This window comes from Otolemur garnettii, unplaced genomic scaffold (genome assembly GCF_000181295.1).
Source record: "Otolemur garnettii isolate 467f Iridium unplaced genomic scaffold, OtoGar3 scaffold00007, whole genome shotgun sequence".
NCBI classification, from domain to species: domain Eukaryota; kingdom Metazoa; phylum Chordata; class Mammalia; order Primates; family Galagidae; genus Otolemur; species Otolemur garnettii.
In genome coordinates this window covers 277,611-301,745 of record NW_003852402.1, presented here as the reverse complement: position 1 = coordinate 301,745, position 24,135 = coordinate 277,611, and the positions used below count along the sequence as shown (strand labels likewise).

Genomic DNA, 24,135 nt, shown 5'->3' with positions numbered 1-24,135 from the left:
AAAAAAAAAAAAAAAAAGATAGAATCTCATTTTATCACCCTTGGTAGAGTGCTGTGGCATCATAGCTCATAGCAACTCAAACTCTAAGGCTCAAGAGATTCTCTTGCCTCAGCCTCCCAAGTAGCTGGGACTACAGGCGCCTACCACAATGCCTGACTATTTTTTAGAGACGAGGTCTCGCTCTTGCTTGGGCTGGTCTTGAACCCGTGAGCTGAGGTAATCCACCTGCCTCAGCCTTCCAGAGTGCTAGGATTACAGGCGTGAGCCACCACTCCCAGTCCCATATCTTATTCTTTTGAACCAGTCAACCTATGGTACCTCAAGCTTGTTCTTAGATGAGGATATATGTACTTTCTTTTTCCACTTATACATATATATATATATTCTTTTTTCTTTTTTTTAATGTAAAAGAGGTTGTGTCTTGCCATGTTGCCCAGGCTGATCTCAAACTCCTGAGCTCAAAGAATCCTCCTGAAAAGCTAGGATTATAGACATGCACCATCATGCCCAGCTTCTTTTATGACTAAGTCCTTTTCATCCTTTAGGTATTAGCTTCAATGTTAGCTGACCACCTGTCTAAAGTAGTTCTTTTAGCATTTTATGCACATTAGAATGTTTATCCCAAGCCATTCTTATTTAGCTATTTGTGGTCTGTCTCCATACTATGGTGTAAATTCTGTGAGGCATGGGCTACATTTATGCTCTTCTTTTTGCTCAGGAAAGTGCCCAGCATGTAGGAGGTGCAGAATAAATGTTTGTTAAATGAACAAGTTATCTGATTACTGACCTCTGTTCTGATGCATGGTCTGCTGAGAAAGCGCAGAGAACGGAGGTGGGTGGAGTGCCTCTGTATTCAGGTTTCCATATCAAGCAGGGTCTTACATGGTTACCTGGTAAATCTACTTCCTGGCTCCATCAGCTCCCTTCCAAACTTGTCTAGCCTTTTAAACTTCTACCCCCTAAAGTCTTGGCTTCTAGTTTTGTCTTTCCTCTCCTTTCATTTTCCATACAGCTACAGAATGTTCTTTTTTTTAACACATCTTATCTTTCACCCATTTATTCAGTGTTGTTGGTCATCTATTGCGTGCCAAGAACCAGGTTGAACTCTGTGAAAAAAGTGCCAAGCAGAAAATAATCCTTGCTTTAATAGGACTGCCACTGTCATAGGGAGAGGCCTCCTGAGGTAGTAACCACATAAAGTTGTAATAAATATCATGCATTTGGCACTTACTTGTGCCAAGTGCTATTTTTTTTTTCTTTTTGAGACAGAGTCTTACTGTGTTGTCCTTGGTAGAGTGCTGTGGCGTCACAACTCACAGCAACCTCAAACTCTTGGGCTTAAGCAATTCTCTTGCTTCAGCCTCCTAAATAGCTGGGACTACAGACACCTGCCACAACGCCTGGCTATTTTTTTGTTGCAGTTGTCATCATCGTTGCTTAATTGGCCTGGGCCGGGTTCGAACCCGCCAGCCTCAGTGCATGTGGCCAGCACCTTAACCAGTGTGCGACGGGCACTGAGCCAAGCACTGTTGTTTTATGTGCTTTACAGAAATAAATTCATGTTGTTTTATGTGCTTTACAGAAATAAATTCATAAGTTCATCCTCATGAACACCTCATTAATGGAGGCATTAGAGACATGCCCCAAATCATAGCTGATAGGTGGCAGAGCAAGTCCATCCCCCAGCCCTGCTTGTGTCTCTGTGTAGTCCAAAGTGATGAGAGTTTTATTTTTTGCGACAGAGTCTCACTTTGTTGCCCCTGGTAGAATGCCATAGCATCATATATCTTATAGCAACCTCAGACTCCTAGGCTCTAGAGATTCTCTTGCCTCAGCCTCCCAAGTAGCTAGGATTATAGGCGCCCACCACAATGCCCAGCTAATTTTTTTTTTTTAAGACAGAGTCTTGGCTCTGCGCCTGTGGCTCAAGTGGCTAAGGCGCCAGCCACATACACCTAAGGTGGCGGGTTCGAATCCCCAGCCCGGGCCCGCCAAACAACAATGATGGCTGCAACCAAAAAATGGCCAGGCGTTGTGGTGGGCGCCTGTAGTCACAGCTACTTGGGAGGCTGAGGCAGGAGACTCGCTTGAGCCCAGGAGTTGGAGGTTGCTGTGAGCGTGATGCCATGGCACTCTACCCAGGGGGATAGCTTGAGGCTCTGTCTCAAAACAAAACAAAACAAAAAAAGACAGAGTCTCAAGCTGTTGCCCTGGGTAGAGTGTTGGTGTCACAGTTCACAGCAACCTCAAACTCTTGGTTGTAAGTGATTCTCCTGCCTTAGCCTCTCAAGTAGCTGCGCCTACAGGTACCCTCCGCAACACCCTGCTATTTTATTTATTTATTTTCTTTTTGGTTGCAGTTGTCGTTGTTTTAGCTGGTCCAGGCCAGGTTTGAACCTGTCAGTCTTGGTGTATGTGGCTGGTGCCCTACCCACCGAACTATGGGTGTTGCCCACCTTCCACTCCCCTTTTTTTTTTGATGCAAGATCTCACTCTACCTCAGGCTGGTATTGAACTCCTGAGCTCAGGCAATCTGCCCACCTGGGGCTCCCAGAGTGCTAGGATTATAGGCGTGAGCTACTTTGCCCAGCCCCAAGCTACCGTGCCCACCCCTGATGAGAGTTTTAAAAGAAGAGTTTAGGGTTCCGTGAAGAGTTTAACTGGAGGACCTAATTTTGTTTGGGATGAAATAAGTCACTTAATCACAATGAGCTAAAGAATGTCCCCAGGCAGAGAGAACATGGTGTTGAAGGTTTCTCAGCTGGGTGAGTACTTGGCTCAACCAAGAGCCTGAAAGTGGGCCTGCACGACTGCCTGCAGAGGAGGGAAGGTGGTGGAAGAGGGAGGCTGGCCAACATGGAGGCTTCCCTTAGGAGTCTCCCCTTAGGAGTCTTGCTCTGTCACCCAGCTTGGAGTTCAGGGGCACAATTACAGCCCACTATTACCCTTAAACTCCTAGACTCAAGCCTCAGTCCCCCAAGTAGCTGGGACTGTAGGCATGTGCCACTACTCCTGGCTAATTTTTTTTTTTTTTTTTTTGGATTGCTATGTTATTCAGGTTGGTCTCCAACTCTTTTTTATTTTTATTTTATTTACTTTTTTTAGAGACAGAGTCTCACTTTGTTGCCCTTGATAGAGTGCTGTGGTGTCACAGCTCACAGCAACCTCCAAATCCTGGGCTTACGCGATTCTTTTGCCTCAGCCTCCCGAGTAGCTGGGACTACAGGCGCCTGCCACAACGCCTGGCCATTTTTTGGTTGCGGTTTGGTCAGGGTCGGGTTTGAACCCACCACCCTCAGTGTATGGATCTGGCGCCCTACTCACTGAGCCGCAAGCGCTGCCCAGTTTCCAACTCTTGGCCTCAAGTGACCCTCCTGCCTTAGTCTCCCAACTTGTGCTGGAATTAGAGGCAAGAGCCACAGAACCTAGCCCACTGCCTGCCTCAAACATCACTTGGATGTCTTAACCAAAATGCAGGTTGAACATATCTACACTGAACTCTAGATAACCCCCAAACTTGCCCACCCAGAAACCCTAGGGTCTTAGCTCCTTCCCTCCTCTCACCTCCCTGCTCAACCCAAGCCCTATCCCTTGCCAAGTTCATGCTCCTCTGTACAGTGACCACCACTTTGGCCCAGTTTTCTCCTTGGCTGAACCTCTGCACTGACAGTTTGTCCTGCCCCTTCCTTCATGCCCCTCCCATCTCCTCTTTACATACTGGGTTGAGGGTCACTGAAGGGAAGGGACCCCTTTCACACCCCATCTTTCAGGTCCTGAGCACTACCCAGTTCCTCACACTTCAAAGGCTGTCATGTTTATGTCCACCCTCATCCAGTGAGCTGACAAACTCCCTTTATCCTTAAAGAACTAATGGAAGTAGCTCCTCTGGTGTTGTCCTCCTGGCCCCTTCCCCTTCTTTGTACTACTGTGGCACCCCAAATTTGCCTCTTTCCAGCACTGGCCATGTTTGCATCATAATTGTTTTCCTAAGTAGTTGTGTCCTGTCTCTGCTAACTACCTTCGTGTGAGTGATCACTTCCCCAAATGCCCCACCCTTCATCTGGTGTGCTCCTATCTGTTTTTTAGGCTTAGCTCTGACATGACTGCCTCATTTGTTCATCAGGTATTTATAGGACACCAGCATCGGGCACTAAAATAGAGGCTGGAGTTACTGTAATGTTGCTCACAGCCTCCTAAGGCGGGAGAGACTTGAAAATGGTGCGGCAAGATCACACTAATGGGTGGCAAGGTGGCCTGGGCACTGAGGCAGGCCCTGTGGGAGAATTTACACTGGGACAGTGGGAGCCCTGCCCTGTTCTATCTGCCCAGGGCAGATAGAACAGGGCAGATAGAAAAGCAAGATGGGCAGATAGAAAAGCAGAACAGGGCAGATAGAAAAGCAAGATGGAAGAGCTGAGAAAAAACATATAGGGCTTCTAAGTTTGCTGAGAGGAGAGGGGCCTACTTTGTGGGGAAGATCTTGGGTTAAGTATGGAGATAAAGTGTTTGGGGATGTTGGATGTCTCTGTGGAAATGCTTGATGGGCACTGCAAATGCAGTGGGGAGCTTAGGAGAGAGGTGCTCTGGAAATAGATGGGGGCACAGGCTGGATGCATGCATGTGGCAGAGGGCGTACTATGGGGAGAGGACAAGCCTGAGGTCAGAGCACTTGGAACTCTGATGTTTTAGGGGTATCAGAGGAACTGGGTCTTGGGAGGCCAGGGGGCTTGCAGAAGAAGGATGATGACCTACCTGAAGCCATTTCCCTGTGCTCAAGGGTGGAGACCCTGCATTTTGTTTCTATCTTCCCCACCCTTGAGGTTCCCTTTGTTTCTCTCAGAGTGAGGAGTCTACCTGCTAGAGTCTCAGCTGACCCTGATGGGATGGGCACAGCATGGAACATTTCCAGTGCCTTCCGAAGAGATCCAATGTGCGGCTCTGGCCATTTGTGGATGGTGTGCTCTGGGGGTGTTTCTCTTCCAAAATAGATTTTTGTTATAGGAAGTAGGGGGAATCACAAATACTTGCCTCTCCCCTCTGGAAAAACTCAGGGACAACCTTTTCCAGGTATAACCATGAGCCAAAAGCAGAGCTGGAGCTGTCAGCTGTTCTGATGTGACCAGGCCAGAGGCCTGGGAGTAGCCTGGTAATGGGTGGGCTACCGTGGAAGGTATGAGCACAGACTAGGCCTTTGGCAACCCCCTGTTCTGGTGTTTCTTGCAGCTGGACCAAATCTGTATTTCTTTTGATGAAGGCAAAACCACAATGAACTTCATTGAAGCAGCGTTGCTGATCCAGGGCTCAGCCTGTGTCTACAGTAAGAAGGTGGGCCCCTCCTGGCTGGGACTCTTGCCTCACACCTGGCTTCTGACCTGCTTTGCTGGCACTCAGGCCTCACCTCTGATGCCTCGACACCTCTTAACAGCAAAGAACAAGTTTGGACTTACAGTGGTACATCCAGGCAGGGAGGGTCTTGTGTGCTGGTAGGTTCTGTTGTCCCAGCAGATGACACCTGGTGCACGTCCATGGCAACAGCCTGTGGTGGCACATGCACAAATCTGCCCTTCCTCTGCCCACCCTTGTGAGTGCTTCAGCTCTCATCCTAGTGGTGGGACCTTTTGTTCTGTGGAGTTGTGAGGAGCAAGAGAGAGGTAGAGGTCTGTCAGGAGCTATGGTGGCCATTAGCAACCAGCAAGGGCTTCTGTAGATGGGGTGGTACCAGCCATGACTTGGTGGAGAGGGGCTCTTCTGGAGATGCTGGCACATGAGCAGAGGAGCAGGAGGGATGCAGGCCCTGGCAAAGCAGGTGCTGTGCATGGGAGGCCTGGTCTGCAGGGCTTGGCCACCCAGGAGCTTAGGGACATGTGTATATTCAGCACCATGGTGCTATCAGTGTCAGATGGAGAAGGCCATGCTTGTTGCTGTGTGAAGAGTAGGGGGCAGAGGGGAAAAGTAGGTAGCCTCAGCTGATAGAGTTATTTACATGATACTACCAGTTTGATTTGGGAATTTTTTGGTTTTTTTGAGACAGAGTCTCAAGATGTCGCCCTGGGTAGAGTGCTGTGGTGTCATAGCTCACAGCAACCTCCAACTCTTGGGCTCAAGCGATCCTCTTGCCTCAGTTTTTTTCTATTTTTAGTAGATATGGGGTCTCACTTTTTGCTCAGATTGGTCTCAAACCTGTAAGCTCAAGCTATCCAGTTTCCTTGGCCTCCCACAGTGTTAGGATTACAGGTGTGAGCCACTGCGCCCAGCTAATTTGGGAATTATTTTTGGTAGCACAATGGGCAGGACTTGTGCTAGATGCTTGGAGACTTCACAATGTACAGCAGCATCTGGCTGGGAACGCTTTGGGTGATGGTTGCAGACCACAGAGTGTGGGCCTCTCCTTTGCATGCCCTCACTGCCTACTCTGGTTACCAGGTGGAGTACCTCTATTCACTGGTCTATCAGGCTCTCGATTTCATCTCTGGCAAGAGGTGAGTGCTGAAAGTGGGAGGCGGGGCAGAGGCCATCTTTGTAGCCCCACTTGTGTGTAGCCTGCGAGGCCTCTGCGTTCTCCTGGGATGCCCATGGAATGTGCTCTCCCAGGCGGGCCAAACAGCTCTCTTCAGTGCCAGAAGACAGGGCCAGTGGGGATGCCAGTTCAGGGGATCCCCTGGAGGCAGAGGATGAGGTAAGGTGCCTTGGACATTGGCTCTGTCCCCTGCATGCTTGGCCTGGGCCTCATTCCATGAATTCTCCTACTTCCCCACAGTTCTTGTCACTAGATGACTTCCCTGACTCCCGGGCCAATGTGGATCTGAAGAATGAACAGGCCCCCAGTGTGAGTGTCCCAGCCCCTTTAGCTTGGGGTGGGATTGGTTGGCACTTTCCCTGGTAGGTGTTGGAAGATATTGCCCTGTGTGGGTTCCTCTCTTGGAGTCTGAGGGATGCTCACCCGGCCTTGGCCTCCACACAGGAGGTCCTCACTGTCCCCCTCCTGCCCATGGCTCTGGTGGCCCCTGATGAAATGGAAAAGAACAGCTACCCCCTGTGCAGGTAGGGCCTCAGCCTGGCAAGGGGAGGGGAGGCCTGCTTGGGAAGGGTCTTCTCATCAGGTGTGTTTTCGCCAGCACAGCCGTCAGGGCGAAACTCTGGCTAGTCGGAAGGATTTCAGGATGAATACGTGTACTCCCCATCCCAGAGGAGCCTTCATGTTGGAGCCAGTGGCTGTGTCCCCCATGGAGCCCATGGGTATGTCCCCGGTGTTGAGAAACTGGAAGGGTGAGGGTTTGGATGTAGGGGGTTGGTGGGAAGGAAAGAGGAGAGGGTCTTCTGGAGGGAATGGTAGGGCTGTTCTCCCATGCCCCTGTCATAAACACAAGTGGTGGCCTATTAGGATTTGGGCTGCAGGGCAGCACCTGTAGGTCCGTGGGTAGGGCACTGGCCACATGTACTAGGGCTGGTAGGTTTGAACCCAGCCCCAGCTTGCTAAAAAAAAATTGCTGGGCATTATGGCAGGTGCCTGTAGTCCCAGCTACTCAGGAGGCTGAGGCAAGAGAATTGCTTAAGCCCAAAAGTTTGAGGTTGTTGTGAGCTGTGACACCATGGCACTCTACCAAGGGCAGCAAAGTGAGACTCTGTCTCAAAAAAAAAAAAAAAAAAAAAAAGAAAGAAAAAGGTCTTGGGCTGCACTGTGAGCAGTGGGTAAGCAAGCAAAGCTTCTCTGTGTTTACAGCTGCTCCCCCATCCCTTGAATCACTGCCTGAGCTCCGGCTCCTGTCAGATCAGTGGCGGCATTAGGTTCTCACAGGAGTGCAAGCCCTATTGTAAACTCTGTGTATGAGGGATCTGGGTCGTGCTCCTATGAGACCCTAATGCCTGATGGTCTGCAGTGGAGGTATAATGTGATTCAGTCATCCTGAAACCACTCCCACTCCCCCATCGCTCTATTTGCAGAAAAACTGTCTTCTGTGAAACCTGTTTCTGATGCCACAAAGGTTGGGGACTGCTGTTGTAGGGTAGCTTATACTTACCACCTCTGGTTTTTGCAGTTCCCTCTCCCCAGGTGTCATTCTGCCTGTGTAGGTCAGCTGAGACTTGGCCCTTCTCTAGTCCTTTCTGTGTCTTGATTATACATTGAGCAGGTCATAGCTGATCTCAGTACCCAGGTCCCGATGCCTGGCCTGGGACCCTACTCTCTCTTCAGCCAAGGCCCGCGGTCTGTTGTAGTTTCGCATCCTGCTGGTCCCTTAGAAGAGCTAGTCAGATGCCAAGTGGGGACCACCTGGGGAAGGGGCTGGGCTGACCCTGTCTAATCCCTGTTTTAGATGCCAGGAGAGCTGAGGAGCAGCTGATGGAAGTGTCTATGTGCAGGAGCCCTGTCCTTGTTTTTGGCTTCTCCCAGGAGCCAGGTGAGGAGAGCTCCCTGATGGGATTGGCAGGGCTGTAGAGGGCACCAGGCAGGTAAAGCTCAGTCAAGGGAAGCTTGCTGCCATCTGGTCTCCAGGCTCCTTGGAGCTGACTGGGCTCTCTCTTCCTGCCTAGGCACCTCTCCAGAAGGCCCGATGCCCAGTGGCAGAGGTGAAGACGAAGACGCCGAGGAGAGGGAAGAGCTTCTTGAGGCTGCAGCCCCCAAGGCTCCTCTGGAGTCCAAGGAGCCCAGGAGCCTGCAGCAGGTGGGGCCCACACTGAGGCCTATAGGGATGGAGCTGTCAGCTGGGCAAGCCCATGAGGATAGTTTTGTGGCCTTTTGGTTTCTGCCCAGAAGTCAGAGTGTCCTGTAGCCAGAATTTTTGGTAGTACCCTCTGTGTCCCTTAGTCCCCAGATCAGAGCCCCTGCTCCTCAGAGGTGTGCTGGTGATCAGGGGTCCAAGCCTTATGGAGTTCTTGGCTATCTGGGATGGGAGCTGGTCCCCAAGGCTGCCTTTCCTGGGGTCAGGCTGGTGGGGCAAGGTCCGGAGGCCTCTGCTACCTCCCTAAACCCCTGGGGTTCAATTCTATCCAACTCAGAGCTAAGGAGTCCTTTTTGTCTATTAACCCCCAACCTGATGATGCATGTAGAAGAAAATGTTAACGTTTAAAAAAAAAATTTTTTTTTGAGACAGAGTCTCACTATGTCACCCTTGGTAGAGTGCCATGGCGTCAAGCTCACACTCTCGGGCTCAAGCGATTCTCTTGCCTCAGCCTCCCAAGGAACTGGGACTACAGGCGCCTGCCACAATGCCTGGCTATTTTTTGTTGCAATTGTTTAGCTGGCCCAGGCCGGGTTTGAACCCACCACCTTTGGTGAATGTGGCTGGCGCCTGTAACCACTGTGCTACGGGTGCTGAGGGAACATTTAAAAATTCTGGTTAGTTGGGCAGCACCTATGGCTCAGTGTGTAGGGTGCCAGCCCCATATACTAAGGATGGCTAGTTCAAGCCCGGTCCCGCCAAACTGCAACAAAAAATAGCCGGGTGTGCCTGTGGGCTCAGTGAGTAGGGCAACTGGCCCCATATACTGAGGGTGGCAGGTTCAAACCTGGCCCCAGCCAAACTGCAACAAAAAAATAACCAGTTGTTGTGGCAGGCACCTGTAGTCCCAGCTACTATCGCCTAAGCCCTAGAGCTGGAGGTTGCCATGAGCTGTGACACTATGGCACTTTATTGAGGGCGACAAAGTGAGATTCTGTCTTAAAAAAAAATAGCCAGGTATTGTGGCAGGCGCCTGTAGTCCCAGCTACTCAGGAGGCTGAGGCAAGAGAATAGATTAAGCCCAGGAATTGGAGGTTGCTATGAGCTATGTGACTTCACAGCACTCTATCAAGGGTGATAAAGTGAGACTCTGTCTCTACAAAAAAAAGAAAATCTGGTTGGTAGATAACATGAATGCCATTCTATTTTTTCTTAATGTTTTTAAGGAAAAAAATGTTACCCCCATGACTACCATTTTGTATTTGTTCTATCAGAACTTTCTGCCCCAAGAGCTCCCTGCAGGGTCCTGATTTTGGCTCCAGGACAGAGCTGCTGGGTACCCCAAGGCTTGGGTAGAGAAGGGGAACAAGGGGACTGTAGGCTATTTTTTTGCAGAGCACTGCCCTTCCCCGGAAGTACCTGCTGCGTGAGCGAGAAGGGGCCTTGGAGCCTGTGTCCCGGCTGAAGGTAGGAGTGTCTACCCCCAGCAGAAGAGGACAGACATAGGGATCCCCTACCTGCCCCTCTTGCCCATGTTCCTGCTAGCCTTCGTGTTCCTACCCTGTGGCCATTCACACTTGCAAGGAATCTTCTTCCCAGAAATTAAAATCCCTTCCTGCACCTTTTGGCTCCCTTGAATGTCTTCTATGATCCTGGGTTGAGTGTGAGTCATCCTTATGTCCCCACATCTGCTTGTCCTCTATGCTCAGGAGACTCCAGACCCTTGGCAGAGTCTGGACCCCTTTGACTCTTTGGACTCTAAGCCCTTCAAGAAAGGTAACTGGTGGGGCACACCACTTAGGCATCCCTGGTTGGGCTTGCCAGGGCACAAGGTAGCCGGGTGAGTAGGCTGTGCACCCTGACCCACATTTGCACCAAGATGCCATCCTTGTCTGCCCTCCAGGCAGACCTTACTGTGTGCCCCCCTGTGTGGAGGAAGCTCCAGGACACAAGCGCAAGAGGAAGGGGACCACCAAGCTGCAAGACTTCCACCAGTGGTACCTGGCTGCCTGTGAGTAGGGCATTGGGCTGCTGGGAGATGGGGCAGGTCAAGGCCAGCAGGGAGGATTGGTACCCTTTTCCCCAACGCTATAAGCAGCCTTTGACCTGTGGGCATGGTGGGCCTGGCTCAGTTCTTGCTGACTGAGTCCTCTCACAGACACAGACCATGCTGACAGTAGGAGGCCCCGGCGAAAGGGTCCATCATTTGCAGGTGAGCTAAGCCCCCATATGCACTTTTCTCAGGGAAGATAGTCTTACTCTGCCTTCTTCCACCTCAACCCCCGCCTGGGGTGACCTGAGACTGTGGGCGGACTGGCATGGATCTGGGCAGAATAGGGAGTCTCACTAGGTTTTTGCAGACATGGAGGCCCTATACTGGGAGCATGTGCGGGAACAGCTGGAAACCCTCCGGAAGCTGCAGAGGAGAGAGGCAAGTACTGCTGGCCAGGACCCTATGGGGGCTCCTGAAGGGAGAGGACAAATACCTTTCACAGGTGTTTTCTCGGCACAGATGGGCAAGCAGTGGCTGCCAAGGGTTGAGGAAGGGCTGTGGCCCTTGGAGGAAGACCGCCTAGAGGAGTCCCTAGAGGATCTGGGGGCAGCAGGTGAGTACCCAATTGGGGGAATTGGGGCACAATACCTGTAGCCACTGACCAGCTCCCTGTGGCATCTCTCCTGCCTCTCAGCAGGTGACTTTCTAGACCCTGAAGGGTATGTGGACCCTGGAGGGACAAGCCCCAGAGAAGATGCTGCCCTGGGTAGGTGTGAGAATGGGCAGCTGGCCAGGGAGTGCTGAGGGTCTGCTGGAGCTGAGGACTAGAGGGAGGGGAGAGTGGCCCTACAGCTGCAGTAGCTCACAGCTGCCATTGCCCCAGATACAGAGGCCATGCCAGTGTCCCTGAGCTATGAGGAGCTGGTTCGAAGGAATGTGGTAGGTTTGGGTCAAAGTGGGTGGGCCATTGGGGGAGAGGGCCCAGGACTCCACACAGGAGGCAGTAACTCCCCTTGGTCCTCCCCTAGGAGCTATTCATCGCCTCCTCCCAGAAGTTTGTGCAGGAAACAGAGCTGAGTCAGCGTGTCAGGGACTGGGAGGGCATGGTCCTACCCCTGCTGCAGGAGCAGGTGAGGTAGTGCTGTTGCCAGGAACTGGAGCCTCCTGTGCCTGCCTTGGGTTTGTCCAGGGTCTGGCTCCGGTCTGTAGCCAATGTACCCCTCCACTGTGCAGGAGCAGCATGTGCCCTTTGACATCCATACCTATGGGGACCAGATGGTCTCACGGTTCCCCCAGCTCAACGAGTGGTGTCCCTTTGCAGAGCTGGTGGCTGGCCAGCCTGCCTTCGAGGTGTGTCGTTCCATGCTGGCCTCCCTGCAGCTGGTAAGTGGCCTGGGGTGCGTGGGAGGGAAGACAGTCCCCAGACCCTTCTGATGCCATGTCCCTGTAGGCCAATGACTACACGGTGGAGATTGCCCAGCAGCCAGGGCTAGAGACCGCCGTGGACACCATGACCCTGAGATTACTCACGCACCAGCGAGCCCACAAGCGCTTCCAGACATATGCTGCCCCCTCTATGGCCCAGCCCTGACTGGGGAACACTGAGGCAGGGGCTGGGGTGGATGGGTCTGGGAGCCCCATCCCACGTGTGTGCTGAGCTGTGCTTTCTGGCTCACTCGTATTGCTTCCTGGCTGGCCCAGCCTAATAAAATGGTGTTGCCATCCCATTCACCCCTAAAAACAAGCCCTTTATACCTGCTCTGTGTAAAGACGAGTGCTGCTTAGCCTCCACAGCTGCTGATACATACAAAGATCAAGACACCCCATTTAATGACAAGCTGTGGTCCTTTATGGTAGGATGCTGCAAAAGGCATCCATGTGTTGTTGCACACTGTCTGCAATCTGTGCAGCTGACCTGCCCCGGCTGTAGTAGTCAGTGAAGAGGCCGTCAGGGTTGAGTAGGTAGATGGCGATGGAGTGGTCTACAATATAGTCCTGGTCCTCATCCTTGGGACCTGCTCTGTAGTATACGCGGTAGCTGCGGCTAGCCTGGGCAACCTGTTCAGGGGAGCCTGTCAGGCCTAGAAGCCTCGGATGGAAGTCTTGCACATACCGGGCCATGGCTGCAACATCGTCCCGCTCAGGGTCTACAGTGATGAAGATAGGCTGCACTGGAGGCAAGCCAGGCTTGGCTTCCAGCTGCCGCACCACCTGCACCAGTTTCTCCAGTTCATCCGGGCAGATGTCAGGGCAGTGAGTGAAGCCAAAGTACAGCAGCACCCACTGGCCCCGGAAATCAGCCTTGCAGCAAGCCTGACCTCGGTGGTCCAGTAGGCTGAAGTCACCCTGGCCCACAGCAGCCTTGCGTAGGGCCTCTGTGCGCAGCTGTTGCCTCTGCTGCTCCTTCTCAGCCCTTGCTGCCAGCCAGGCTCCGCCTAGTCCCACCCCAAACAGGGCTGTGACCAGCAGCTTGGTTCTCAACCCAGGACCCTGGGACTGGTCCTGCCCATTCATTTCTGCAGGGCCATGCCTTGAAGAGAGCCAGGACTCCAAATGCAGGGGCTGGCCTGGGGTTCTAGGGAAGCCTGGGGGCTTAAGCTGAGAGAGCCCATGCCAAGTCCTGGGCCCCTGAGTCAGTAGCAGCATGGTCCTGGTGCACCTGGAAAAGAGCAAAGGTGTCAGGAGCCAGAAGGAGGAGACAAGATGCCTTGGCTGCCCCCACCACCCTCTGGAAGACCAACCCTACCTCTAGGCTTGTCTGCAACTGCTCACTTGAGCTCAGAACTGCTCTACCTCTGAAACTTCTAAACTCCAGCTTAAGCATCAGCAAACACCCACAGCAGTGGCTCCAGTCCTTTAACCCCAGAACTTAGCCTGGCTCATCCCACCAGTCTTGCACCTGAGGAGCTGACCATCTTGTCACATGAAGGATTCCGAGTGCATGCCTTGCCTGGATTCCTGAGCATGTATCATTTGCAATAAACCCATTTCTTGAAAGGAGATGGGTTACTCTGGCTTGCAATCTCCCGCCCTGAAAGTAACTGACTCCTCCAGCCCTTTCCTGACACTAGAGGCCGCTTAAAGCATGGCTCTTGGGCTCCCCACCCCCACCCCTGTTCAGCAGGGAACTTGAGCTCCAGCTTGGCCCCTCCTGTATTTAACCTTTTCTGGTAGAGGTACAAGATGTTTCTACCCTCCACAAAACAGGATCAAGCTTGGCTCCCTGCACACCCCGTCCCTGTCCGGTGACCTCTGTGCCTTTCCTACAGGGCCCTTCCTACAAAGCTCCCCACGTGCAAGTCTCAGGACTCCCCCCTCACCTGCTGAGAGGACTCCCCGGAGGGTTTTTGAATTGTGTCCTCCAACCCCAGGCCGAACGGTTCCCAGGCTTCGGCTGCGCCTCTAGACCTTTTCTAGACCATCTCGTGGACAGACTGGTCTCTGAGGGCCGCACGAAGCGGCACGCGAGACGCGACCACTTTAGAACTGTGCTCACAGACGAAGACCACTCCTGCATGCCTTGAGGCCGACTTTTCGCAGTGTCTCCCCAGGCAGCCCAGGTTGAACTCTTTCTTCTGGGGCTCTCGGTGCCAGGTGCGGCCAGTTCCTCCCCCCCGCCCCGCGTTTCCGGGTCCCGCCTCCCCCGCGATGCACGCCGGGACCCGTGTGCGCAGCCTTTGTGCCCGGCGCCAGAGCGCATGCGGGCGTGGGGGTGGGGGAAACAGGTCGAGGTCAGGTGTCTGGGAAAGCTGCCCGGCTTTCGCTCCCGCCCAGGCCACCCACGAGCTAGGCACCGACACAGCTTCCGGCTGTAGGTGTTTATTGCTGCGCGCCGGTCGGCGGCAAGATGAGCTCGGCGTAGGGCGAGGGGGCGGCGAAGGGCGCGCGGTTCGAGAGCACTAGCGCCCCTTGCAGGGCGCGACGCTGCGGGCCGCTGAGCGCGGGGCCGTCGCGGTGCACGCGGAGCCAGGGTGTCCCTGCGGGGTGGGGCGAAGCTGGTTAACAGGCGGCTGAGGGTGGTCAACCAGCAGGCAAGGGAGGCAAGGGAGGCCAGGGCGGCACTCACCGCGGCGCAGCCTCTGGCCCACGTCGACCAGCAGCTCGGCTCCCACCCCCAGCCGGAGCTGCTCCCCAGCGTGGCTGCGTCCGGCCCCGAGCTCGTGCAGCACGAGAGCCAGCGGCAGCGCGCGGATCAACTCCACAGTACCTGCGGGGAGAGTGCTGGGGTATGGGACATGCCTGGGGTGAGCGGGGGGCGGGGCTGAGGGAGGGGACCCAGCTGAAGTAGCTGATAGGGTTGGGGGAGGGCGTGGACCGGGCTTGTGAGGCTGGCTTTTCCGGACACTAACCATCTGCAGGCGTAAGCAGTTCCTCCTGCTCCCGGGCCCGGGGCAGCAGCTGCCGGCGTTGCGCGGGGCTCCCGGAGCACAGCGCTCGAGCCATGTTTGGGTCCACGCCCTGCCCCGCCAGCATTTGCTCGAAGTGGTCCCGGGCTGAGCCTTTGTCCAATGCTGCAGCCACCCGGGCGGCCCCCTCGGCCTGGGCCTCGGCCTGTCCGTTGAGCCAGAGCACGGCCCCCCCTGCCAGAGGGGCTGGGCTTACGCGCGGCAGGGGCATGGGCACCTCGCGGGGGACGGCTCTAGCAGGAAGCCCTGCTCACGCCGCCCCCCTTTCCCTCACCGAGCTTAATGACCAGATCCCGGAGGTCCGGCGGCCCTGCGCCATCCATGCAAAGCAGCGCCTCCTCTATCTCCAGGGCGTGGCCCACACTGCGGCCCACGGGCTTGTCCATGGCAGTTAAGGCTGCTGCGACCCGAAGCCCCAGGCCAGCCCCCACGCCGACCTACAGAGTCCTAGTTTAGTGTGGACCCCGCCCAGTCCATCACACACTCCAGCCTCTGCTGCACCCTGACTTGCCAGACCCCCAGGAGGAAGTCAGAAAAGGCTTGGGTTGGGAACCAGGAGCAAGCAATGTGCCAGACCTTAGTGCTAGGGGCCAGAAAGACATTGCACCTGGCCTCAGGTGTAGGGGCGCCTGTTGGAATGTGTTGGAGACAGGGACTGCCAGTGGGAAGGTGGTGGGACTAGATGCCCCAAGCAGCAATGTTGAGAGAGTGAGGTTAGAGGGATGGCCAGGTGGGAGGGCTGGAGGAGTGAGGGCAGGAGAGGTCATTGTCAAGAGGCCCAGCCCCATGGAGGGACCACAGGCTCCAGCAGTCAGGGTGCTCACCAGCACTCTGGCCAGCTCCCGGGCCTGCTCCTGGTTGGGGAACACAGCAGCCTCTCCGAACTTAACGTCCACCACCAGAGCCGATAGGCCCTCCACGACTTTCTTACTGAGGATGGAGGCTGTAGGGGGAGGCCCAAGGGGAAACAGTGGGGGATCTGGATCTTCGAGTGTCAGGACTGGCCAGAGGCCCTGAGCATGGAGAGCCAAGTCCCCTGGGGTGGGGTGGGGTGGCCTGGCCTAGTGTGTTGTGAGTCAGGTCACCCCCATGAGTTGGTGGTCAGGCATCCTATGGTGAAGGGAGATTCCACAGTCAGGGCACTCCTAATATGAGGACCTTGGCTGTGAGGTCAGGCATCTTTGACCTGTATTAGGCAGACCCTGGAGTCAGGTTGTGTTACCTGTGATAAGTGGCAGGCTGTCCACAGTGGCTGTCACATCTCTGGCAGCATACAGGATTCCATCTGCAGGAACCAGCTTCTCACTCTGCCCCACAATGCAGCACCCGACTTGCTCCAGCAGCACTTGCATCTGGTCAGACACCCCCACCCCCAGTGACCTAGATCAGTGGCCCCAGTCACATTGGTAGCCTTGACAGAAATCCAAGACTGTGACCAGTGATTGTCAGTGATTTTTTTTTTTTTTTTTTTTTTTGGAGACAGCCTCAAGCTGTTGCCCTGGGTAGAGTGCTATGGTATCACAGCTCACAGCAACCTCCAATTCCTGCGCTTAAGCGATTCTCTTGCTTCAGCCTCCCAAGTGGCTGGGACTACAGGTGCCCACCACAATGCCCAGCTATTTTTTGGTTCTAGTTGTCACTGGTATTTGGCAGGCCTGGGCTGGTTTCAAACTGGCCAACTCTGGTGTATGTGGCTGGTGCTGTAGCCGCTTGAGCTACAGGCTCTGAGTCTGATTATCAGTGATTTGTGAATGATTCTAAGTTCTCAGACCATCTTCCTGTTAGGATTCTGATCACTGTTCTATGGCCCCTTTAATGATCCTCATCAAAGCTCCATTGATGTTTTTTTTTTTTTTTTTTGAGACAGTCTTACTATGTTGCCCTTGGTGGAGTGCTGTGGCATCACAGCTCACAGCAACTTCAAACTCTTGGGCTTAAGGGATTCTCTTGCCTCAGCCTCCCAAGTTCTAGGACTATAGGCACCCTCTATAACGCCCGGCTACTTTTGTTGAAGTTGTCATCCTTGTTTAGCTGGCCTGGGTCAGGTTTGAACTCAGCCTGGGTGTATGTGGCTGGTAACCACTATACTACCAGCACTGAGCCACCACTGATGATTTGACCAGAGTCAAATGACTATCAATGACTCAGTGCGTAACTTTGATCAATATCCTCGTTATCAGTGATCTTTCAGTGATTTTGGCTCAGGTCTGCAACTGCCAGTCAGTGGTCCGTACCTGCTCTGGGTTCTGGATAGTGTTGAAGCCAGGGATAGACTCAAGCTTATCCAAGGTGCCCCCTGTGTGTCCTAGGCCACGTCCACTGATCATGGGCACCTAATGGGCAGAGATGCTGAGTATACCTGCACAGTACCCCCCAGCCCCATCTCCTTATGGCTCCTCACCTTTCCTGGTTAGGACTTAATGCTGGGGTTAAACAGTTTAAACAGTTGGCGAGTGTCCACCAGGTTGATGGCCTGGTGAAGGCAAGAGGTTGGTAACCAGCCCTGGGGACAGAAGACTGAGGAACAGAGGGAGAAGGGTACTCAATTCTTCCCTGAGAGTGCTGTCTGGGGGACTGAGGGGAAATGGGGGCTGGTAGTCTGCTGGTAGAACTTGGCCCTGTTCCAGTGGGCCTTGTCTGTGGCCTTTTGGGGGCCCAAGTTCTATACTGGGTGGTTGGGTGGTGGGAAGCTTGGATCTTGCCTTTGAGGGCTCTATGTGAGCCAGGAGTAGGGGGTTGGGAGCTGCCTGTGGATGAATTAGTTGCTGACTTGGGGGCCAGAGTTTCTGACCTGGAAAGGAGGTAGTCTCTAACCTTGCAGCCGCATGCAGCCAGGGCAGGTGCCAGGACTAGGCTGACCTTGTCACCCACGCCCCCTGTGGAGTGTTTGTCCACAAGCTGTCGTTGCCAGGCCTCTGGCCACTCCAGCTGCTGCCCAGACTTGGCCAGTGCCAGGGTCAGCGCCGAAGTCTCCTCCAGGTCCATGCCCCGAAGTCGGATAGCCATGAGCATGGCCCCTGGGTGTGGGGTACAATGGTGTGAGCAGCATGAGGACCCTGTTGTCCCCAGAGTAATGGGTTATCTCAGGGCCAGTTATGACTGTGGCATTCCCAAGGAGAGATAGCCTTTGGGGCTGACCTCCCATTCTGTATCAGAGACCTCCCCACGCACCGATCTGTGCCCCCTGCGCAGTCCCATCCACCACAGCACCCACGAAGCTTCTGATGTCTGCCTGGCTCAGGCGGCCTCCATCTCGCTTTATGCGGATCAGCTCTGGGAGCTGCTTGGGCTCTGGCTGGGGCTCAGGAAGTCCCTGGCTCCCTTCCCCTGAGAAGTCACCAGGTGTGACTGGCACAGGGGTTTCCGGAGTTCCTGGGGTCACTGCGGCTGCCATAACTCCGGGCCTGCAGGGATATGAGATGCAGCTGGCATTTGCAGCCGCCCCTGTCCTTGTGTTTGCTGCCACAGTGCACCTGTCCCAGCCCTGTTTCTGTGTGTCTCTGGTGTCTGCCCCTCTGTACCTTGTCGCTGTCACCATGTCTTTCCACTTCTCTCTCTTTAGTTCCCACTGATCTGCTTCATAGTTTGAAACTGGGCTCATACCTGTTCAGTACCACAGCTCCTTTCTTGCCCTGCCTCCCCGGGGCCAGTGGATCAGGACCGCAGGATTGGTTTCAGGGGCAAGGTCGATAGCAGCCCACAAACTGTGGGCGGGTGGGGGTATTCCAACCGGCAAGCTGGACTCACCTATCGCTGCCTCTATGAAGTCTTACCCTCTACCGTTCTGGCCCTTCCAAAGTGCCCAGGGAGGGTGCAGGACTTCCGGAAATTCAAGGGCCCAGAGGAAGCGGTGGGTGAGATCACTGGCTCCTTGTGCTCTGCTTTCCCCTCCTGCGGTAGTCTCCAGTCCCGGAATCCAGGGTTCCAGAGCGTTAGCCTCCCACCCTGGGTGGGGTCTTGATGGTCGGACACCGCCCAAACGCTGCGACTCCGTACCTGGCCTAGCCCTGGCACTTAGGCCCGGTCCCCGGTTGGTTCCAAAGTTCTGACTCTGCGTGACACGTCCCCCGTCCGGCCCCACCTCTAAGCCTCGCCCCAGGCCGCGCTGGCGCACAGAGAGAAGCGGACACGATGTTGACTCAGAATCTTTAAGCAAACAATTGTGGGGCCACGCCTGCCCGGGAGGTCAGTCGTCCACGTCAGTCACTAGCGGGGCCAAGTAGTCCGAGTGCCTGATTCCGAAGGTCCAGCCACGAGGCTTCCGGCGCTGCGGGCCCAGGAGAGGCCACTGACCTCGCAGCCCCAGCTGTCCGGCTCTGTCCCGGGACCCGTTCCCCCGGAAACCCTGATCCCTGACCTCAGGCCCTCATCCCTCGCCTCTGACCATTAAACCCTATTTTCCAGACCACCTGGTCCACGTTGTAGGCTGCGGGCCCCGGCTTCAGATCGTTGTCTTGGGGAACCGAAGTCCGTGCTAGCATCGTGAATTGGGGGGCCCGGGGCTTGTAGATCCCAGGGTTCACCACGTGGTAGGCGCAAGGCCCCGGGGTCTGCGGGAGGGTGGAAGTGGGTACTGCGTATGGTCCCCATTCCCTGCTGACTACTTATCCTCTTCTGTCCTCCCAGTAGACCCTTCTCTACGTTGAACTCGTCGACCCCTCCCCCCACCTTGCTAAGGTCCTCGAAGAAGCTGCCCACTGTGCTGCGGCCGTAGATGGAGTAAGTTGGGGCGGAGACTTTGCCGATGACGTGCGGGCCCAAGAGCGAGGGCACGGTGTAGGCCCCGGGACCTGGGAAGGAGCCAGCAAGGGGTCGCCTGGGGCGGGGTACGTCTTTGCGGACAGGTGCGGGGTCTCCCAGCGCCTAGAGGGCGGTCCAGGTTCTGGGGTGGGAAGGTCCACAGTGCTGGGACCACCTGACCTCACCTGGGCTCTGGTGCTCCGCGAGGACACCCCAGTTTCTAGGAGCAATGGTGTGCCGGGGCGCACTAGGGTATGTCGCGTTCCCAGCTCGCTCTGGGAAGTACCTGCCTGTGAGGGAACCACGAGTGTGGGCGGGAACGGGCCGGGGAGCCTGGTAAGAACGGGCTGGGGTCCTGAAGCTAGGGGGAATTGGAGTCAAGATTTGTCATGTGGGGATCGGGGTTCTGGATTTTGAGCTCTGAATATGGGGTGCCGAATAGTGGGTGTTAGGGTATCCCAGGGGATCTTTGGGGCTCAGGTGGAGGATTCCCAGGTGGGCCTCCCTGGAGGCAGCTCTGCGTTGGGGTGGCCGGGGTCCCAGTGTCCTGACCCGGTCCAGGAGTGAGGAAAGGCGCCGAGTGGCGCAGGCGGCCCAAGATGGAGTAGGCGGGCGCGCCGTCCGGGCCGCGCACTGTCATGCGGGCGGGTACCAGGTGACCCGGCCCGGGGCTGCAAGTTGTCTGCTGCGTGGGAAGGCGTGCACCGAAGGTAAAGGCGGGGGCTCGAGGCCGCGACGGGTCGTGTAGGATATAGCCTGAGGGAGCGTACGGGTCTCGGCGTCACTGCCCGGCCCAGCCGCTCTCAGCCCCCTGCACAGACCCCTCCTCCCTGCTCCCATCCTCCTCGCTTTCCGGAACAATTCGCTGCGCTTAGGCATGGACCTACCCACTTTTTTTCTTTTTTTGGCTAGGGCTGGGTTTGAACCCACCCCGTCCGGCTTAAGGGGCCAGCGCCCTACTCCTTTGAGCTACAGGCGCCGCCCTGGACCCACCGGTTTCTCGCCCGTCCCCAGCCCCCGGCACAGCACTCCCAGTCAAGTTACAGACCTCCCTAGTCTTTTCTCCTCTCCCCGCACAATGCCCACTACCCTGGCCATCACTACCGCAGAGCCCGCCCCTGCTACCTGTGCTGGATGGCAGCTTGTATTTGGGCCCGGGGCCTCTGTGGTGCGCCCCGATGGGGCCACGGGGCCGGTGTGGCCGCCAAGGGCCAACCCAGATGTCTGAGTCCATAGAGCGGCTTGGGGGCGCTGACGGCTAGCAGCACCTGTGGACAGAAGGGGGAAGCTGCGGACCCTCCACCCTGACTTCGCTGGGTATGCACTTTTCTGCTCGCCAGGAATCAACCGTACTCAGGGGCGGGGCCCACTTGGTATCCCCGGCTCCAGGCAAACAAACAGCTTTCCCTACTCTCTGGGGGGCGTGATCTCTGCCGCCTGCCCCCTAAACAAGTTAAGTAGGGCCGGGTACTCCTTTGTGCCAAGTTTAGACCCAGACTTATTGGCTCTGTGGGGATCAGGAAATTTTAGTGGTATTGGGAAAGGATGACTGGGGGAGGGGCTGACCTGTGCTGCACGGCAGGCCCGAAAACAAAGCGAGGCGACTGGATCCCCACCCCCCTGCCTCCTGCCCTGCCCAACTCCCAGACCCCATTGTTTCTCGGTCTGCTTCCTGGCAACCGGACTGACTGCCCTCCCAACCTCTCTCTGCTCCTACCCGACTCTCCAGTCCCCACCCTCAGTACAGGAGAGCAGTACAGCTTGGATCCCTGGACTCTGGCACTGGAAGGGCAGTAGATTGACTCCAGACCAGAATGCTCTCTCATCCTTCCCCAAGGTTCAGTAGGCCAATTCTGGCAATAGACAAATCTGCAGACAAAAAACAGGTATGGGAATAAAGGAATTGAATAATACAAACAGCAAGGTCAAATTAATTATATTCAGAGAGAAAGTTTTGCATCTATTTAAGCTCGTGGACTATTTGCAACAAAACAAAACAGAACAAGTAAGTGGCCACAAAATAATCATGTAAGTTGAACAGAGAAGCTCTAGGCGTGGGTGCTCAGTGAGTAGGGCACCGGCCACATACACCAAGGCAGGTGGGTTTAAGCTGGCCGGGGTCTGCTAAACAGTGACAACTGCAACCAACAAATAGTCTGGCATTGTGACAGGCACCTGTGGTCCCAGCTACTCGGGAGGCTGAGGCAAGAGTTGCTTGAGCCAAAGAGTTTGAGGTTGCTGTGAGCTGTGACGCCTCGGCACTCTACCAAGGGGACATAGTGAGACTCTGTCTCTAAAAAATAATATGTATATATATATGAATAAAATATAAAGATTTGTGATGTCAAGAAAATCAGAAATGTCATGAGGAATAAAAATAAATTCCAATAACAGCAAAATACAAACGCTTAAAAAAAATCTGGATCAAAAAAGAGACTTGTCTGAAACACTGCAAAAGTAGATTCCCTTCATACCCAACTCCTATAGGATGCAGCCACAGCTATATTCTTAGGAAAATGTAAGAACCCTTAAAAGGACTTCATTTTTAATTTTATTGCTAATTTTTTTCACTCACGGAATAGATTCAAATTGCCCTGAATGTATACTCATTTTTTTTTTTTTTTTTGAGACAGATCTCACTATGTCACCTTCATAGCTCACAGCAACTTCAAACTCTTGGACTTAAGCAATTCTCTTACCTCAGCCTTCCAGTAGCTGGGACTACAGGCACCAACCACAACTCCCAGCTTTTTTTTTTTTTTTTTGTCATTGTTGAAAGTGTCCCATGAAACCCCTTGTTCGGAGACACAGAGGAAAGTACTGCTAGACAGAATGATTGGAATGAAAAGGGGGACTGAGGCTCTATCAGGCACATAGCTGACACCCATGTTTATTGAGTTCCTTATAAACTTATCTTAGTAAAGGTTAAAAATAGCAAAAAGAAGCGAAACAAGGTAAGATGTTAAAACTGCCATTAAAAACTCCAAATCAGCACAAAACTGCTACTAATCACATGCACAGTTAAAAAAGGCATTTTTACTTCAGACTTAACCACAAAAGCACCAGGATGTCTGTTCCTGTTTGCCCATTTCCTTTAAGCTAAAACTGACTACTGTTGTGTAAGTAAGGGGGGAAATACAGGAAACAGCAGCCCACTGCCTCAGAAAGTGTTATCTCCAGCTACAACCTGGCGAAACCCACCAGCTACCTTATCTGTAAACATGTGACTGTCTGCTTTTAGGCAGATTTAAACATATTCTCAGAATAAGAAGCTTAGAGTCACGTTCCTCAGGGAGCACATAAGAATAAACTACTATGCTTAGGTACGGGGGAAGCTGCACCCCAACACATTGTTTAGTAGGCCCTGGCTGGGTTCAAACCCACCAGCCCTGGTGCATGTGGCTGGCGCCCTAATCATTGAGCTATAGGTGCTGAGCCCGTATACTCATTGATGAAGAAAAATTAAAAAAAATTTATCTTAGGCTTGGCGCCCATAGCACAGTGGTTACAGAGGCTGGCGGGTTCGAACCTGGCCCCAGGCTAGCTAAAACAACAATGGCAACTGCAACAAAAAAATAGCCAGGGGTGTGTATACACCAAGGGTGGTGGGTTCAAACCTGGCCCTGGCCAAACTGCAAAAACAACAACAACAAAATAGCCAGGCATTGTGGTGGGTGCCTGCTGGGAGGCTGAGGCAAGAGAATTGCCTAAGCCCAAGAGCTGGAGGTTACTGTGACACAGCACTCTACTGAGGGCAACAGAGTAAGACTCTGTCTCTTAAAAAAAAAAAAAAAAAAAATAGCCAGGCACTGTGGCAGATGCCTGTAGTCCCAGCTACTTGGGAGGCTGAGGCAAGAGAATCGCTTGAGCCCAAGAGTTGGAGGTTGCTGTGGGCTGTGACACCATGGCATTCTACCGAGGGTGGCATAGTGACACTCTGTCTCAAGAAAAAAATAATTAGAAAAAAAGTAAAAGAATGAAATTTATACCTAGTGGGTACAATGCACACTACCTGGGTGAAGGACATACATAACTTTGACTTAAATGGTACAAAAGCAATTTAATCAAAATGTTTGTATCCCCATAACATTCTGAAATAAAATTTTTTAAAAAGGAAAAAAAATTGTTCTGCATTGCATTCGTAAGTCATGATATCACTTTGTACTTCACAAATATGTCTATGATTATACATTGTCAATTTACCATGAAATGTTTATTTTTAATTTTTTCAGTCATGTTTGTTAAGTGCTTAATGTCATTGGGAGTTTGTCTTAGTGCCTATAGCTCAGCGGCTAGGGCACCAGCCACATACACTGGGGCTGGCAGGTTTGAACCCAGC

General features: G+C 53.8%; 4 protein-coding genes across 10 annotated transcripts in view; 1 reads left to right on the top strand and 3 right to left on the bottom strand.

The window, feature by feature from the left end:
* The window catches only part of NCAPH2 (non-SMC condensin II complex subunit H2), a 16,270-nt gene extending 3,868 nt beyond the window's left edge, over window positions 1–12,402 (top strand). The window contains exons 2-20 of one of the 5 annotated variants that reach the window (XM_023509266.1): window positions 5,224–5,325; window positions 6,424–6,479; window positions 6,592–6,676; window positions 6,758–6,826; window positions 6,962–7,041; window positions 7,121–7,236; window positions 8,313–8,396; window positions 8,530–8,660; window positions 10,053–10,124; window positions 10,367–10,433; window positions 10,561–10,668; window positions 10,816–10,869; window positions 11,018–11,088; window positions 11,170–11,263; window positions 11,348–11,416; window positions 11,540–11,589; window positions 11,679–11,780; window positions 11,884–12,033; window positions 12,101–12,402. In XM_023509266.1, coding sequence (XP_023365034.1) covers window positions 5,224–5,325; window positions 6,424–6,479; window positions 6,592–6,676; window positions 6,758–6,826; window positions 6,962–7,041; window positions 7,121–7,236; window positions 8,313–8,396; window positions 8,530–8,660; window positions 10,053–10,124; window positions 10,367–10,433; window positions 10,561–10,668; window positions 10,816–10,869; window positions 11,018–11,088; window positions 11,170–11,263; window positions 11,348–11,416; window positions 11,540–11,589; window positions 11,679–11,780; window positions 11,884–12,033; window positions 12,101–12,241 — 1,701 coding nt within the window. In that variant the 3' untranslated portion in view covers window positions 12,242–12,402. Of the gene's footprint in view, window positions 1–5,223; window positions 5,326–6,423; window positions 6,480–6,591; window positions 6,677–6,757; window positions 6,827–6,961; window positions 7,042–7,120; window positions 7,237–8,312; window positions 8,397–8,529; window positions 8,661–10,052; window positions 10,125–10,366; window positions 10,434–10,560; window positions 10,669–10,815; window positions 10,870–11,017; window positions 11,089–11,169; window positions 11,264–11,344; window positions 11,417–11,533; window positions 11,590–11,678; window positions 11,781–11,883; window positions 12,034–12,100 lie in introns of those variants that run through there. The other 4 variants (XM_023509264.1, XM_023509265.1, XM_012801204.2 and 1 more) reach the window with 4 other exon arrangements.
* A 74-nt stretch (window positions 12,403–12,476) lies between these two features.
* Window positions 12,477–14,427, bottom strand: LOC100963787 (protein SCO2 homolog, mitochondrial). The gene is made up of 2 exons (XM_003783411.3): window positions 13,971–14,427; window positions 12,477–13,309 (listed from the first exon to the last, which is right to left on the bottom strand). Exons 1-2 carry the CDS (start codon window positions 14,348–14,350, stop codon window positions 12,499–12,501), a joined length of 1,191 nt encoding a protein of 396 aa, XP_003783459.2. The 5' UTR covers window positions 14,351–14,427; the 3' UTR covers window positions 12,477–12,498.
* Window positions 14,428–14,453: 26 nt separating this feature from the next.
* TYMP (thymidine phosphorylase) lies at window positions 14,454–19,088 on the bottom strand. 3 transcript variants are annotated; one of them, XM_012801201.2, is made up of 10 exons: window positions 18,804–19,088; window positions 18,228–18,460; window positions 17,871–18,073; window positions 17,291–17,389; window positions 16,279–16,408; window positions 15,881–15,999; window positions 15,331–15,493; window positions 15,000–15,230; window positions 14,717–14,857; window positions 14,470–14,627 (listed from the first exon to the last, which is right to left on the bottom strand). In XM_012801201.2, the coding sequence occupies exons 2-10, from the start codon at window positions 18,448–18,450 to the stop codon at window positions 14,470–14,472; spliced, it is 1,467 nt and encodes a 488-aa protein (XP_012656655.1). In that variant the 5' UTR covers window positions 18,451–18,460; window positions 18,804–19,088. The 3 variants fall into 3 exon arrangements, with proteins under 3 accessions (XP_003783128.2, XP_012656655.1, XP_023365035.1); XM_023509267.1 differs by having other exon boundaries at window positions 18,830–19,088; XM_003783080.3 differs by having other exon boundaries at window positions 14,454–14,627; window positions 18,228–19,088.
* A 97-nt stretch (window positions 19,089–19,185) lies between these two features.
* ODF3B (outer dense fiber of sperm tails 3B) lies at window positions 19,186–21,351 on the bottom strand. Its single transcript, XM_003783079.3, has 6 exons — window positions 20,922–21,351; window positions 20,349–20,552; window positions 19,982–20,086; window positions 19,725–19,846; window positions 19,466–19,606; window positions 19,186–19,323 (listed from the first exon to the last, which is right to left on the bottom strand). The coding sequence occupies exons 1-6, from the start codon at window positions 21,028–21,030 to the stop codon at window positions 19,243–19,245; spliced, it is 762 nt and encodes a 253-aa protein (XP_003783127.1). The 5' UTR covers window positions 21,031–21,351; the 3' UTR covers window positions 19,186–19,242.
* Between the last annotated feature and the right edge of the window lie 2,784 nt (window positions 21,352–24,135).

Coding starts and splice junctions, on each gene's coding strand:
- LOC100963787 (XM_003783411.3), bottom strand. CDS start 14,350: ATGCGCTCTGGCGCCGGGCACAAAGGCTGCGCACACGGGTCCCGGCGT. Junction 13,310..13,970: donor CCGGGGAGTCCTCTCAGCAG/GTGAGGGGGGAG, acceptor GCTCTTTTCCAG/GTGCACCAGGACCATGCTGC.
- TYMP (XM_003783080.3), bottom strand. CDS start 18,657: ATGAGCCCAGTTTCAAACTATGAAGCAGATCAGTGGGAACTAAAGAGA. Junction 16,000..16,278: donor CAGCCTGCCACTTATCACAG/GTAACACAACCT, acceptor CTCCCCCTACAG/CCTCCATCCTCAGTAAGAAA. Junction 14,628..14,716: donor GGGCCAGAGGCTGCGCCGCG/GTGAGTGCCGCC, acceptor CCCACCCCGCAG/GGACACCCTGGCTCCGCGTG.
- ODF3B (XM_003783079.3), bottom strand. CDS start 21,030: ATGGACTCAGACATCTGGGTTGGCCCTTGGCGGCCACACCGGCCCCGT. Junction 19,847..19,981: donor CGCGGAGCACCAGAGCCCAG/GTGAGGTCAGGT, acceptor GCTCCTTCCCAG/GTCCCGGGGCCTACACCGTG. Junction 19,607..19,724: donor TCTTCGAGGACCTTAGCAAG/GTGGGGGGAGGG, acceptor ACCCTCCCGCAG/ACCCCGGGGCCTTGCGCCTA.